General features: G+C 37.1%; 1 protein-coding gene across 11 annotated transcripts in view; it reads right to left on the reverse strand.

Annotated features, from left to right (window-relative positions):
• Window positions 1–4: 4 nt before the first annotated feature.
• Window positions 5–15,938, reverse strand: part of LOC134534971 (tetratricopeptide repeat protein 14 homolog) — a 56,192-nt gene continuing 40,258 nt past the window's right edge. For 2 of the 11 annotated variants that reach the window (XM_063373745.1, XM_063373746.1), the window contains exons 12-20: window positions 15,408–15,490; window positions 12,055–12,123; window positions 8,741–8,867; window positions 8,563–8,636; window positions 7,616–7,847; window positions 6,564–6,665; window positions 4,327–4,463; window positions 3,491–3,653; window positions 7–2,503 (exon numbers count right to left, since the gene is read on the reverse strand). In XM_063373745.1, coding sequence (XP_063229815.1) covers window positions 994–2,503; window positions 3,491–3,653; window positions 4,327–4,463; window positions 6,564–6,665; window positions 7,616–7,847; window positions 8,563–8,636; window positions 8,741–8,867; window positions 12,055–12,123; window positions 15,408–15,490 — 2,497 coding nt within the window. In that variant the 3' untranslated portion in view covers window positions 7–993. Of the gene's footprint in view, window positions 2,504–3,490; window positions 3,654–4,326; window positions 4,464–6,563; window positions 6,666–7,615; window positions 7,848–8,562; window positions 8,637–8,740; window positions 8,898–12,054; window positions 12,124–15,401; window positions 15,491–15,938 lie in introns of all 11 variants that reach the window. The other 9 variants (XM_063373738.1, XM_063373739.1, XM_063373748.1 and 6 more) reach the window with 8 other exon arrangements.

The raw sequence follows: 15,938 nt of genomic DNA on the forward strand, positions 1-15,938 counted from the left end.
GCGGGCGGCATGCTTCTTAACACCCCCCATACACAAATCCTGGCTACTCCACTGCTGCCTATTATTTGCTTTCAAATTATTTCCTTTTGTTTGTTTTATTTGTTTATGATTTCGAGAGAGCAATATGTACAGTTCTTAAAAAAATAACAATGCTTTTCTCGCATAAAAATTGCACCCCTAATTTTCAAACTTGATTTTAACATAAAATATATGACGATTATACGATAAAACACAAAAGTTTATTTTCCAAGAGAGTACTTACATTAATGAGTTATGAAAAGAAATAATAGTTCTATTAATTTTTATATCATTTATAATTTTTCACTACACAGAAAATACACAATTACCAACATGACTGAACCAAAGCAACACATTAAAACTAGAACAGACTCTCAAGAACATCAGAAATATTTACAAACATTCTACTCATAAAAGAATTAAATCTGATACAGTTTTACTAGACTAATTCTTGCTAGTTATTATAAAGTCAGTCAATGTTCCATGGCTCACAGTGAAGCAGTCAGCACACACACAACACAGCAATTTCACAAAAATACAAAAACCAGTCAGGTATATTACATCCTATATTAAACGTGCACAATTAACACTTCACTTCGAAAAATTCACAAATTAAATGTTAAAGTTACTGTAAATAAAAAATATAAATTTGTAATACAGCAAGAATTGATAACAGTACAAAACTATGGTTGTACAACATCGACTCAATGCTATAAACTGAACAACACAAAACAAACTACTGCTGATATGAGTAATTCGGACCATATAAATTTATATCATGAATATTCTAATATACAACAGATTAGAGTGAAGTGTCATAGTGCTTTATTAAACTGTCACTGTCGGTGACAAAATCGTGTTCACGGTCACATTTATTAAAGAACACTGTGTAGACTACGCAACAAGCAATGAGAACCTAGACACTAGACATATGCACATGACCGTGCAACGAACATGGAATGAGCAGCGCGCCACTTATCTCCGCTTCACTTTGTTCAGAAACTTGTCCATTTCCTCTATGCTGTCGTCGGGTGGCATCCTGGGTCCCTCCGAGGCCTTGCGCTTGTCGTCTCCCTCCTTGTCCGCCCACTTGCCCTCGAAGGACTTGCGCTCCATGTAGCTGGTGTCTCGGGACGGGGGTCCCCCGGGCGGGAGGGGCGGCAGGTCATCGTCGTCCTCCGCCTCTCCTTCGCTCAGCGGCTCGCTCCGCTTGCGGGATCGGGACTGAGGCTCCTCCTTCTTGTTCTCCTCCTCTATGTACTTGTTTATCTTCTCTTTCGCAGCGTCCACCTTCTTCATGGGGTCGTCGCCCTCCCGGCTGTAGCTGCGGCGCTCGTCGCTGTCGCGGGACCGAGCCCGGTTGTCGTACCTCCTCGTGTGGTACTCCCTGTACCCTCCGCCCGGCTTGTTGTTGTAGTGGAAGTACCTGCCCCGGTTGCCACCTCTGCCCCTGCTGCGCATGTTGTTGTTGTTGTTGTACATTCGGTTCCTGTTCGGCTGGAACTTCTGGAACCCTCTTCCGCGGTGCTGGAAACCGCCTCCACGCGGGCTCTTGTAGTTGTTGAAGCGCGGCCTGTAGTAAGTACCCCTGTTGCGAGGATACCGGTTGTTCTGGTACTTGTTCATGTGGTAGTCGTAGCGCCTGCGGCGGTCGTCGGAGGGACTGCGGCTACGCCGTCTGTAGTGGCCCTCCACGGAGCGAGACCGGCTGCGAGAGTAACGGTCGTAAGAGTGACTGCGACTGCGGTAAGACCTGGACCTGGATCGCGACCTGGAATACCGACCGTAAGACCTGGAGCGCGAGCCGCTGCCGTACCTGTACGAGCCGGACCGTGATCTGCGGTTCTCGTAGGAGCCAGATTTGGAGCGACTGCGGTTCTTGACGTACGAACGCGAACGAGAAGAGCTTTTGCTGGAGGCGGGGCTGATTCTCCCACGCGACACTGACAAGCTTCGGGAAGAGTCTCTCGAAGAGCCTTTGCTGAGCCTCTTCTTCTTGGCCTGGGGCTGAGTTGGCTCATCTGAAGAAAGGCTGTCGCTGTCTGTCTTGGGTCCTTTAGCCAAAGGCCCGAGACCAGCCACGGCACTGCTGATGCTTGCTACAGTTTTGCGAGGAGCGATGGTGAACGATGTTTTGGGAGGCATGCCGGGTGGCAGAGGCGGAAGATCTTCGCTCTTCTTATCTAGGGGACGTGGAGTGATGCGAAACCCGCTCTGGTACTTGTCTGCATACTGCTGGGCTTTGTTTATGGAGTCCTCCAGAATGTCATCATCTTTCTTCTTGCTTTCTGCCATGATCTTCTCAGACATTGATTCTCCCCGCATGATCTTCCTGCCAGAGAATTTTTCTTCTTGAGGTTTCTTTTTCCTTATTTCCCCTTCATCATCACTATCAGATTCTTTTTCTTCTTTGTACATGATAAATCTCTTCTCTTCCACTTCTTCCCAAGGCTCTTTATCAATACTTTTTTCTTTTTTCTTAATCCTGCAAAATAAATTTATGCATCAATTTTCCGATCACTCCATGATTACTTTAATCATTAAATATTAAAATTAGTATAACTTGAATTAACTTAACGAAACACTTTTGATCAGATATTTAAAAATAGGTTTTATTACACTGATAAAACTTTACAATTTAGACTACCAACATTTTTAAAAACAATAACTGGCTAATAAGACACTCCAATCCATTATAATTCAAAGTAAGGAAAGAAACACACTAATGTTTGCTGCTTTAGACAGGGTTGCTACAAACTTTGACTTCGCCAATTATAAATTCCCCTATTTCATTCCCAACTTAAACATGGTCTATTTCTGAGGAAGTACTGTCTTACCTTAAAGCACCCAACTCACAAGGATTTATTTTTGTCATGTTTTACAATGAAAACACTGGTTAGCTGCATAGTTTATAGCCAACAAACCACTTTTCATTTGTATACTTTCTACTCCAAAGTCTCAAATGAGGTTGCACATGTTCATTCAGAATCATACCGTCAGATTCGTACCAGGCATCACACTTCTTCCTGTCCACCATTATTACAACTCTGCCAAAGGAGAAACATTTTCATGACATTGTGGAAATGTAGCCAAGAAAATACTAAACAATATCATTAAAATACAATTCCAGAAGCTTCCATTAATTGGAGAAACTCAATTTTTTGCAATAAAAATTTGTAATGGGACTCCTAATCTGATAACAAACATAACAAATTTTGACAATGAATTAGAAAGAAAAAAAAATTATATTTTTAATACAAACCTAAAGTACACAACAAAAAAGAGTGGGAGGATTTAAGATGGACTTATAGCATACCTAGCCCACCTATCATGGACTTATCAGGACTTAATAACTGACTAAAAATGGAGAGCAGTCAAACTAAATCCAAAACTTTACACAGTCACAATCAGACTGGTCACAGAAACTTCTAAAAGTGAGAACAGCCGAAACCACTTTGTCACCAACACTAACCTGGTTGTAGTGCTGGGACCTAGCTGCTGCATCTTCCACTTGGCAGCCATCACAGTAGCAGCTTCAGATGCTGTGAGCTTCCCTTTCACTTCTCGCATTGCTTGGGGCGGCTGGATCTGAGGTGGCGACGGAGAGTCCGCAAACATGTCCATTTTCTTCTTTTCTGAAAACACACATGGTCAATGAAGATTTTTGAAATTAAATAGTTACAATTATGAAACACACACAGTTTTCATTATAAAGGACAAACTTCAAGAAAAAGCAGCAAATTTTATAGATTTAAATGTCATAACTAGATTCAAGATTTTATGTTATAACAAAGCACAGTTCATTATTATAAATGGCGGATTTCTTCTTTAATGTCATTAAATATTAAAACACATGTAAGCTAATAATATATAAACGTCAAGCAGAATTACGTTGATCAACAGCTTCAACATTTCATGGTAAAATATTTAAAATGTGAACATAAAACAATGTTACATATATTGATGAAATTGCATACCACACTTTACTACTGCAATAATTGTTATCACTTCACTGTAAAAAAACACCAAGTCAATACATGTGGTTGATGCGCTGGTATACTTCAAGAAAAAAAATAAAGAGAAATTTTTTTTCTAACACCGAAGTACAGATTGGAAAGGCGGAAGAAAGGATGTGTACGTGGAACAGGAACAAATCAAAAACTATTGCACGATTACATAAGAAATTCCATACTTTTCCATGTTGCTGAAAAATCCCCTGACACTTCCAGGTTTGCCCTGATGCTAGCTACCCTGATCTATGAACACTTGAACATAAAATAAACATAATTTTTTCCCCCTGCAACCTACCTTTAGATTTCAAACTCTCTTCGGACTTTGTGTCTTCGCTGTGCACGAACGAGACCTTGGGTGATGTGTGCTGTTTAGGCTTGGCAGGGCTGGGCGAGTGACGACGCTTGTCCTTCTCTGCCTTCTCGTCCAACCTGCTGCAAAGACACTCACATTCCCTTCACACAACCAAGCACACAATTCCACCACTGCTCCGATGAATGTCTTTGAGAGCCTAGTGCAGCGTTAGAGTAAACCACTTCAGTCGTAACATCATGTGCAAGACAGACAAATTATAAACAAGCAGAGACTAAACTTACTAACAGGGCACTTTCTTTACCCTGAATTTTGCTTATTGTTTAATGTAGCCAAACACTAGGGTTGTACATGATAGTGTTCTTTGCACTGTTAAGTATTAATTTAACTTTATTATTAGCATGGTAAAACAACTTGATCCACAGTAAAAGTTACAGATTCACCTCAATATTTAATTAACATAACGCAAACTCTTCACACAATTCGATAAATTAAGCATTTATGTTGAACCTTTTTTTTTGAGGTTTTCCTATTTTCAATATATTAAGTTAAAAATAAGCAACTACAATGAATAAGTAAACACTTTATTTATGCATGGCCATTTTTATCCTTATTTTATGTGAATTACAGTATTTACTCGCAAATAGATCGCACCCATAATTTGAGGTCTTGAATTTGGTATTTAAGATCCCCCCCATATAGGTCGCACCGGTAATTCATTACACATCGCATTGCACCACAGTAAAAAAAATTAAAAAAAGGGCCGCAAATTGATGGAAATTTACCGTCAATAGCGCGCCGTGCGCGGAGAAAGGTCATTGTACTCAATCAGCTGTTGTTACGGCACGTCGGCTGGCTCTCTTTGTTCACTGAGCTGCGCATGCGCAGTATAACTCACTCAATGCTCCGCCCAGACTCGTGACCGTCCATCAGCAGCCAGCCAATAGATGCGAGCTTAGCGGAAAAAGTATAAGCTCCACCTCCCGTGTACCAGTTTTGTCCAGTTATAATACCAGTTTATTGGTATACGCACCAGTTTTCTCGCTGCCGTGAAATTTTCAAGTTTACGTTCATCTTGATGTCTTGATACCAATAATTAATTACGATCCCTAGAAATAAATTGTTAGTTTAAAAAATATTCGTCAACTGTACAATACTTCCGAAAGTATAAAATACGTATAAAACAGTTACCAAGACTTCGCTCATTTTATCTTGTGAAGTTTGTCACGTACCAGTATTTCGGCTAAGTTGTGACATAAATACAGTATCAGAACTTAACAATCAGCCACGTTTATACATTCGTGAGTTTACGTTTTTCCCTCGTGCATTTTAGATTGTCTCCTGCTATAATTACTCGGGCTTTTACACGCCTAGGCTTAAATTATTACATGTTTTGAAATAAAAGCAACTTTTCATGTTATAAAATATGTATATTTTGCGATTTAAAATGTTCATTGCCGACTATAAACGTTACGTTTTTCACGATGTTTTTAGGCCTACTAGCTAATCTTATCTACTCTTTAAGTACCCACGGTATTTTCTGGTTGTTTATGGTTGTTACGTGATGTAAATAGCGGAATGGATTCGATTTTTGAGACGTAATTTGCGAAAAAGGATTGTATTGGACTAAATTTGAATTAAACGGGACCTGAAGAATATAGTGCAAATAACGGGAAAACGTAAATAACGGTAACGTAAATAAGGAGTTTCGCTGTATGTGTACATTGTAAATAAATTTGCCTATACCTATATAAACTTCTTTTTCTCATTTTAAAGCAAAATCTTGCAAAAAAATTCCTCAAATTTTTTTTAAATTTTTTCTTCACATATAGATCGCACTTCATTTCCCCCCCATCAAATCTGGTAAAATTGCCGCGACCTATATGCAAGTAAATACGGTAATTCTTGAGAATTTGGTAAAAATATACAAATACAATTAATCTCTGCAATTTCCAACAAACCATTAAGTCTTTTAGCCAAGAGTGCACAGTATTCAACATGGAAATAAAAGGCCAATGTATAAAAAACATTACAAAGCCTAAATTTTAAAATTTCTACATTTTATTAGTATTTTTTATGAGCAAAAAGGCACACAGTCACTGAATAGTCAATTACCATTACTCCTAAAAATATTTTATGTATCAAAATGAATTTAGGATGCTCTTTGATATTAACAAGACACCACGTGGCACAGAAGAGCACAAAAATCTCATGCTACTTACCGCTTCACCATGCTGGAAGCATCCTTCTCCACCTTGGCATAGTATGCTGACAGCTTCGACTCCAGGTCATCCAAATCAGATATCTGATCCAGTCCCAACATACTGCAACAAACAAAACATGTTACCACAATGCTGGACTGATCGAATTTCACTTTTCACTCAGAAAGCATCTGAAACATTAAATGTGTCCATAAATACTAGTTACCTAAGCAGCCTGGAATTTGGAATAATAATAATATATTCAATAGTTGTGTTGCCCCTAAACATTATCCAATAATTAAAAAATAATAACATTATTTGTATGACACTACCTTTAACATTATTAGTTTCAAAATAGTTAAGTGTTTTCTCTGCATCTTTGATAAATTTCCTTCTAATTTCCTAGTTAATAATACTTCAAAATCAAGATACTAGTATACACTAAGAAACTGAAATAATAAATAATACCATGCAAAGTACCTCAATTTAAGGTCTACTTAGAATTCTTGATATTTATTATGAACCAATTCTTCAGTTCTGTTTTAAGGGGCCCGCCTACCTGGGCACACATACGGTGCGCAGAGCTTCAGGAAAAACAACGCGATTTCAAAACTACTCAAGATATCCGAGTGGGGCCTATTTACGAATAGCATTTAAGAGTTCGCTGAGGCCCGAAAAGTACTTTTAATTTCGGATTAAGTTTTTAAACTGTGTTTTTAGAAGCGTTAAAATGCCTAAAACGCGTGTTTTCAGGGTAATTTTTAGGCATACAACAATCAGTACAGACTCTTGAAAGCACTTAAGGGGCTTGCATAACACCTTTATCTTCACTTCTCCGCCATATAATGTTACGGTCACCGCTCAAATTCCACAGTTATCCTGTGACGACGAGACGAATGCTCGCCAGTTCAGAGCCTTGCGCTTAGAGGCTTAACCGCGCTGGAAGCACCAGCGAGCGTCGCGCTTTATCATCCCGCCTCACTAACACACATACACCCCTGACGAGGCGGGCCCCTTAAGGAGAGGATGAAATGTTGAAATGCAGACGTGGAAACACGACGGCACACCCGTACCGCATCTTGTCCTTGTCGCCGCTGGAGCCGTAAAGGAACTCCTCCTCGTCATCGATGCTCTTCCTCTTGCGGAAGTCGTCCTTGGAGGCCAGTTGGCTGCGCAGGGCGTCCCTGAACTTCTTCGACTCCATCTGCTCCTCAAACTCCTTGTTGTCGAACCGCTCGACGCGCGACTTGGCCTTGTGCTTCTTCTTCTTCTCGTGCTCCTCCCGCTCCTTCTTCTTCTTCTTGCCTGCACACAATCGTCATTCCTTATTGTAACTACAAAAATCACGTGGTTTACACTCAGTATTATAACTAACTCGAACCTTAGCCTCCCAATACAAATCTGCACAAAACTGCTTTCTGGAGTGCAAGTGAATGGTAGTGGAAGCTACATCAATTCCACGTAGTATGTATAACACATTCCCGTACAGTACAGTAAATAATAATTTTTTTTTTACTTTTATGACCACAACTATTGCTACTGTTTAAATAAAAAAATTTCTTTGATATTAATTACGTGCATAATATTTAATTACTCAAAAACTATTTTTGTTTATATATATTTTTTATTGTATGTTTTTCCTCTGCTCAATCTATATCTATTTTTAACAATTAAGTGAGTCTGATTAGCTTTCTGAAACCAGAAAAACCAGCAAGTAAATTTTGTCTGCGTCAAAAGAGTACTCAAAACTCACCACCGCATATTCAATTAAAAATTATTATAGTGTGTGCAAAGTTTCAGTTCTGTTTGCAGTTTTCACGCTTAAAAAAAATGGACAGAATAAAATATTGTTACACCTGGCCTATTAAAAAGCTTAAAAGTTATCATTGGACAAGAGAAAAAAGATCAGATTAGCAGGAATACACTTTACCCATCCATTAGTTTCAACTCCCTCATTCACTCACTCAAAATGAAACTGTGCCCAACACTAAGTTTAGGGTCATTTAAAGCAAGTACTAACTCTTCTCTTTGGCTTTCTTTTCCTTCTTCTTTTTCTTCTTTGCTTTCTCTTCCTGAGCTTTCCTCTCCTTCTTCCTACATAAAATCAACACATACAACATTAATTAAATCACAACTGAATGGTTAGTTAAAATTTTTATCTACAGACAGCAAACCACCGACAATGCACTCGTACTCACCATCGCGCAGTCTCCTCGAGGAACTTACGAACCTTCTCTTCGTATTCCGAATCACCCTTTGTCTGCTCCAAGAAGCGACAGACCCTCTGCTCGTACTCCAAATCCTTGTCGTACATCTTAGACATCTCTGAACCAACAGAAAATGCAGAAGCATTACCTGTAACATCATTACAGGGAATACTGTTTATTAAGTTTAAAGACACTATACTCTGGCTTTTTAAAACACAACTCCTGCAGAAAAACATTTATTTTCTTAACAGTTATAGTCTCCTAAACATTATTCAGTCACGATCTAATCTTCAAGATATGAAAATTTTTGTAGGACATACCTGCTTAATGAGATACATTGATATTTTTAACAATTAAATACTGATTTTCCGTAAAAAGTCACTGAATACAGTGAAACCCCGTATTTACGTTAACGGTATTTACGTTTTCCCGTTATTTACCTCCTTTGTTTTTGGCCCAATTTATTTTCCATAAGGCGGTATATGTCGTTTTCACGCTTGTTACGTCGGAAAAATTGCTTCATTCCCGTTATTAACGTCTCGTTCAGTGTTTACAAACACCGAAACATGGCCGCCATAGAAGAAAGATACATCAAAAGCTGCGTATGTGAATGCGTTCGCGTCGTGAACAGTGCAAGTAACCTTGCACTATTCACAGTACTTCTATTTCCACAGCTTTCCGCTACGAGCGCTGGTAGTATCATTGGCTTTAGCGGTAAATGTATTTGACACATCTTTAACTCTTTGTCGTTATTAATATCTGTGAGAAAATGGAGAAAGTGAAACAACGAAAAACTATTACCGTTGCCGATAAAATCAAAATAATTGCCAAATTCGACGAATATGTTGGATCACGTGTGGACCTTGCGTAAGAACTTTCAATCCCTGTGAGTACTCTTAACACCATCATCAAAAGCCGAGAAACCATCACTGCAAATGCCGCGCAATGTGGGCCAAGTGCTAAAAAACGTAAATATGTGAAGGACTCGAAATTCAAACAGCTGGAAGATATTCTTCTTGAGTGGTTTTCTGGTGCACGTGCCGCAAATTTACCAATAACTGGTACAATACTGAGAGAAAAAGCACGTGTTATTGCCTCTAGGCTGGGAATTCAAGATTTCTCAGCTTCCAATGGATGGATTGATCGGTTTAAGCAGCGTCACAATATTGTTTACAAGGTGGTTTGTGGCGAAAGCAAAAGTGTGGATGTGGAGACTGTGGAACATTGGAAGGAAATTCTACAGGAAAAAATTGCTGGGTTCGACCCGAAAAATGTTTTCAATGCCGACGAAACAGGGTTGTTTTTCAATGTTCTACCAGACAAAACCTTTAGTTTTAAAGGGGAAACGTGTCACGGAGGTAAGCTCAGCAAGCAACGGATTACTGTGTTATTGCTTACCAATGCAGATGGAAGTGAAAAATTCCCCCTTTATGTCATTGGCAAAGTGAGGAAACCTCGATGTTTTAAAAACATCAAGTCACTCCCAACAAAGTACGAAGCAAACACCAAAGCCTGGATGACCAATGCTTTGTTTCAGAGCCAGTTGCATGCATTTGATTCAAAAATGGCTTTGCAAAATAGGAAAGTTCTTCTTTTCATAGATCAGTGCTCTGCTCACAAAGCAACCATCCAGCTTCGCAACACTGATATTGTCTTCTTCCCAGCAAACTGCACGAGTGAGCTACAGCCCCTTGACTTGGGTATCATTCAGGCATTCAAGTTTTTGTACCGCAGATACCTAGTTTCAAGGGCAGTAACAATGCTTGATGTTGGAAAAGACCCTTCTTTGATGAAGATAAATCTGCTGACTGCATTGCATTTTAGTGCAAGAGCCTGGAAAGAAGTGAAAACATCAACTATTCAAAACTGCTTTGCAAAAGCTGGATTTGTGTTCCCAGAAAAGCCTTACACTCTCAGTGAAGAAGATTACAGTGACATTGAAGATTTTGAAGGACATGAGAGGGTGTTGCAGGAGAAAATATTTCAAGATTACGTGGATGTGGACAGTCAGGTGATCACTTCGGAAGTGCAATGTATAGAAGATATTGTAGAAAGCCATGTTAGTACTTCTCAACAGGATACTGACGAAGATGATGATGATGATGAAGAAGTGACAACACCCACGAGTAAAGATGCTCTTGCTGCTCTTCAAACTCTGCGAGACTACATTGGAGTATCTGCTGGTGAAAACTGTGATGGTGTTTTTGATAATTTTTATACTTTAGAGAAGCAGATCATGTGCATGAACACTCAAAGATGCAAGCAAACCAAGATTTCTGATTATTTTACAAAGAAATAGACCTAAGTTAGGCATGAAAGTTTTTGCACATAAGCCTACAAAACTTTTTTATGGTAACATTTTATCATGGCACACATTGCTTCAGTGTTGTATTCACACAATTTTATAAGTTATATGTTGTAAATTTATTTTGGTTTACATAGGCCTAATGAAGGATTTTTTTAAGATATTTCGTTCACTGTGTCTTTTTTTGATGTCTCTGACTACTGAAGTAAAAGGAGTGCATTAAACCAGGTATGTTACATTTTAAAAATATGTTTCCCTCAATTTACATTTTCCTGGTATTTACACTTTTTGACTCTGTTCCCCTGAAAAGTGTAAATAAGGGGTTTCACTGTACCTATATTGCATGCACTGCTAACTCCAAATATGTAATCTTATGAGGAGGAATATATAAGTTAAGTACTAATGCATATTTATTTCACTTGAATACTTGAAAACTTCACATTTGGCATGTTTAAAGATCGGTACATAAAAATCGTTTTGATTGATGTAGTTATGGATCTAAACAGAAATCAAACATTTTCTGTAACTAAGCATTAATAGCTTCAACCTTAAATGGGGGCCAGTTGTTTTCAACATTTAGTTAAGTATCTAGTGTCTTTCTAAAGCTACAACACTAGTTTTTCTAATGTGACAGTTGATTAAATACTGGTTTCTCATACCATATTCTTGATTAGCACACCTCACTAAATAAATTACTTTACATGTTTCTTGGAGTTGATAAATTTGGTTTCAAATGTAAGCCGCCAATTTCAAGACGCACATCTTCAGAGCTCAAAATGTCACAAAAAGATATTTGGCTTAGAACTTATTAAATTCAGTAATTTGTACTGACCCAAAGTGTGTCCATTGTATAAAAAAAGTCTATAAAAAATTCAGATATAAACTACATTTAATTAGCATATAACACAAATAAAGAATATCTTATTCATTACTTTAATATACGTACTTCAATACCCTCTTACTACAGAATAAAAAGATACACAGCATATACCAAACTTACGTGTAAAACTAAATGGCAAGGCAGGTGGGTTGTAATGAACCAATCGCTGAGCTAACAATCCACCCAGACCTGAAAATGTAAACAAACACAAGGTATAAAAAAACCAGCCTACTATATTAAAAATATTAAGAAATTTAAAATACATAACTATTTCAGTTATGAATATTTCAGTTAGTTTCAGAATCGCCTACTAACTATAAAATTTTATCATATGTATGTGTATGCACCGACTTACAAAAAAACTCACTTACATAAAAACTGCAGATACAGAAGTTCTTAAAAGGAGCACCAATGCAAGCTGTCATGTTATTTTCTACTGGCAACAAAGGTGGCCTGAGGTAAATTTTACACCCGGACAGGCTTGTGCAGATATCTTCTTGCACCACTCTGGTTCTCTGCCCTCCTTTCATGTACATCTCTTCTCAAGGACCAATAATAGCCGGGATCTCACCAATGCCGTTAAAGAGCAAGGGTATTCCTCCAATCGCTGCATTTTTACAGTAGAAAGAAAATTTGCACAGTGGATTTATAGTTTTCTACTTGAAGTTTGTGTCTGAAAATAAACTATGAAAATGTAACACATTAGCCTTGTCTGTCTATATATCCAATGAAACTGACACTAAGAAAATGAACTAGTCTTAAATTTTAAAATGCTCAACCAACTAAAGCTGGCGTCCTTAAGCCACCCATCGGAAATCAGGCATCCACTTTTTATTTATTTTGTTTCACCACACAGCTCTTGGTCTGCAAAATGCTATATTAACTAAAAAAAAACTACTTGCTAATACAGTCAAACCTCTATCTATCGTTTTTCAGGGGACCAACAAAAAAATTCAGTAGATGCGGACATTCAATAGATGTGGACTTCACTCTTAAGAATTTTTAAAAAATAATATTTAACCTCAAAATTAGTGTCAGAAATATGTCAGTTACTTGTCATTAAAGTTAAATCAGTTGAAAAATAAATAAAAATGGAAGTATTTTACTTAATTCAATTTACACTTCCAAAAAAAAACATAAGCACAATAAATCTACATGGAAATTAAAGTCGTTTTCAATATCCTGAAGTCTGAAATATGTTTACTCATGTCATCAAATGTAGAGCTGTCCTGAAGAAGCCGATTTTGCCAATATTTAATTGAATCAGCATTTCTGCCGACTTCCGATACGCTTGTTAATTTTCGGCCGATATTACTGAAAAACGAGAGAGACTGCCATAACCTAAAAATACACAAGTACCCTTTTCAGTTTTCGTAGTAGTACTGCATTATTTCAGATCACATTATTTCTTCGCAACATGTGCCAAACGTACATATAAAAATTTAACATCCTTTTTTTCAATAATGTTCTTTAATTTTAATATGTCATAAATAAATACATCACCGTCACGGTAAATAGACATCTCGGTTGTTACGGTAACTGTAGTGCAAATGTGGTAGCTTTCGTGCTTCTGTAGTAATTATGGTATTGACAAAGAATCTTTAGTTATTTTTATGGTAATTATCTTAGGATAACAATTGGGTTTGTACTGTAGTTATGGTACATCATCCATATTTCTTCGTAAGTTGTTGTTCATTTGTCTTTTATTCATATTTACGTGCTCCATTACTTGGCTGCAGATTTAAGGTGATATTTACTACTGTATACTATCATTACTGTTTTTATGACGGTTTCTTTCTAAGAAATGGTTATTTCTGCAAAATCTTTATGGTTAAACGATCATCTATTATAATTTATAGTGACGGGACCACATATTTTGAACGATCAATGCGGACAAAACGATAATTCGAACATCGGTACAAGCGGACTTTTTTAACCTTAGTTGTATGGCAATTTTGCCGGGACCGTAGAAAGTATACGATAAACACGGACAATCGATACATGCGAGTTCGATAGATAGAGGTTTGACTGTATTTCCATTTCATTACTAAACTTTCCCCATAAACTGTAAAACAGAGTTCTCTCAGGTGTGGCATAGTTCCGTTACACAACCATGTTTTTAAGAATGTGCTAGTATTCAAAATGTTAATTGACATCCAATAAGACATAAATTTTTTTTTACAGAGTTACCCCTCCATGCACAATCATGGACGATGCAAGACAGATAGATACAGACGTATCTGCAAAGCCACGCGACTGTAAAAGCTGGGGGCCGATGCACATCGAGTTCTAGGGCAGATGTGTTCTGAGAGAAAGACAGCTTATTCCACAGTTGTGACAAATCTTTAGTGCTTAAAGACAGACCTTCAGACAATTTATTTAATGTGGCATTAAGAATGTAGTTAAGAAAGATAGTGGAAAAGTCTTGGTAGTTAGTGAATAAACAGATGAAATCTTTCGTAAAATGTTCATGACTTTTCTCTGACCAAAATTTAAACATTTTTCTGATTTCAACAAAGTAAAGAAAATCTAGCCTCCACTAACCTCTACACCTGCAATAGTTAAAACTTGTATACAGTTTTGTAGTGTGTATGACTACACTAAAACACCATCTAAAAATATAGCTTTCACTATCTGGGTGATGGCAGACTGGACCATAACATTTCCACCTCAAATTACCATCACTGGGGAATTTTCATGACTTTTCTAGGATTTCAAGTTAATTCCCTGACTTTCTCTGTCCAATTTCACTTTCCCACTTTACCTTGACTTTCAGAATACAAACACCAAAAAAAAAATTTATTTGTATAAATCCGTCATATTTATTTCACCCCTTTTCAGTGGCTCTAAATATAACACCTCCATCCTAATAGGCTTAGGTTTTTTTAAATATATTGTACAACTATATTTTAAATCAAATTTTTGTTCTTAGGTAAATATTATTTATAACTACTTTAAACTCAATTTCTTAATGTATTTACATCATATGCAATACAAAATGAAAAATAAATATAAATAGTACCTTCAAAAAAATTACATGATTTCTAATACAGAAACAGCTCAAATAAGGGACCATCTCAAATATAATATGCACTTAAATGAAAGTCTAACACAAGAAATGCTCAAGTATAACAGTCTTGCTCACAAGAGACACCCAAATAAAAGACACACTAAAATTCAAATATAAAATGACCAATACAAAAGACACAAATTCAGCCCATTCAGGTTTTTATGAACTTAATTGAATGGTATTCAGAGGAGACACACCAATAGGCGTAACTATTTTGTAAAAAATTGCTTTTGATTAGAAATAACATCAAATAGTTCTTGGTAATGCCATAAAGTTATCTAATTTATGAAAAACAATGCTAAACATTTATCAGATAGAAAATTGCAATTGGTTACTTAATAAAAATTTTGGACTCATGCACTTATATTGATCTACATAAAAGATACAATAACTGTACCTTCACCTTCATGCGTAGGATCCATAAGTGCCATTCTCTTGCTCAAGGGTGAAAGAGACTTCTCTCGTTTTTCATCCTTCTTGCGAGAACTAAAAAGTAACAACTTCTTTAAATACAGTATGTCACCACTTATGCTTTGTATTCAAACTATGCCATTTTTATGTATCAACAATTTGATGCACAACAAGGAGTCATGTAATTTATTTCCTGGCTTTGTTATTACTTTAAACAAACTCATCCAGGTAAGTGTTTTTAAACCTTATATTTAATTTAGGATTTCTCCCTATACAACAAAAAATCCAAATTCAGCTTTGAAATAACTGAAAATAAGAGAAACGATCCTGATTTTTGGTTAAAACTATTTTCAAAGAAAGCACTGCACTTTAACCTAAATCAATATTTACATGCGATCGAAAATGCACTGGTGGCGTACTTACACACTTACAGGCTTAAACAAGCACAAACTTAAAACAACTTTATTCAGCATTTGAAACATACAACATGTAATCAAGTTATTTCAATAGTGTCCCGAAACGG

Source organism: Bacillus rossius, chromosome 8 (assembly GCF_032445375.1).
Source record: "Bacillus rossius redtenbacheri isolate Brsri chromosome 8, Brsri_v3, whole genome shotgun sequence".
NCBI classification, from domain to species: Eukaryota; Metazoa; Arthropoda; class Insecta; order Phasmatodea; family Bacillidae; genus Bacillus; species Bacillus rossius.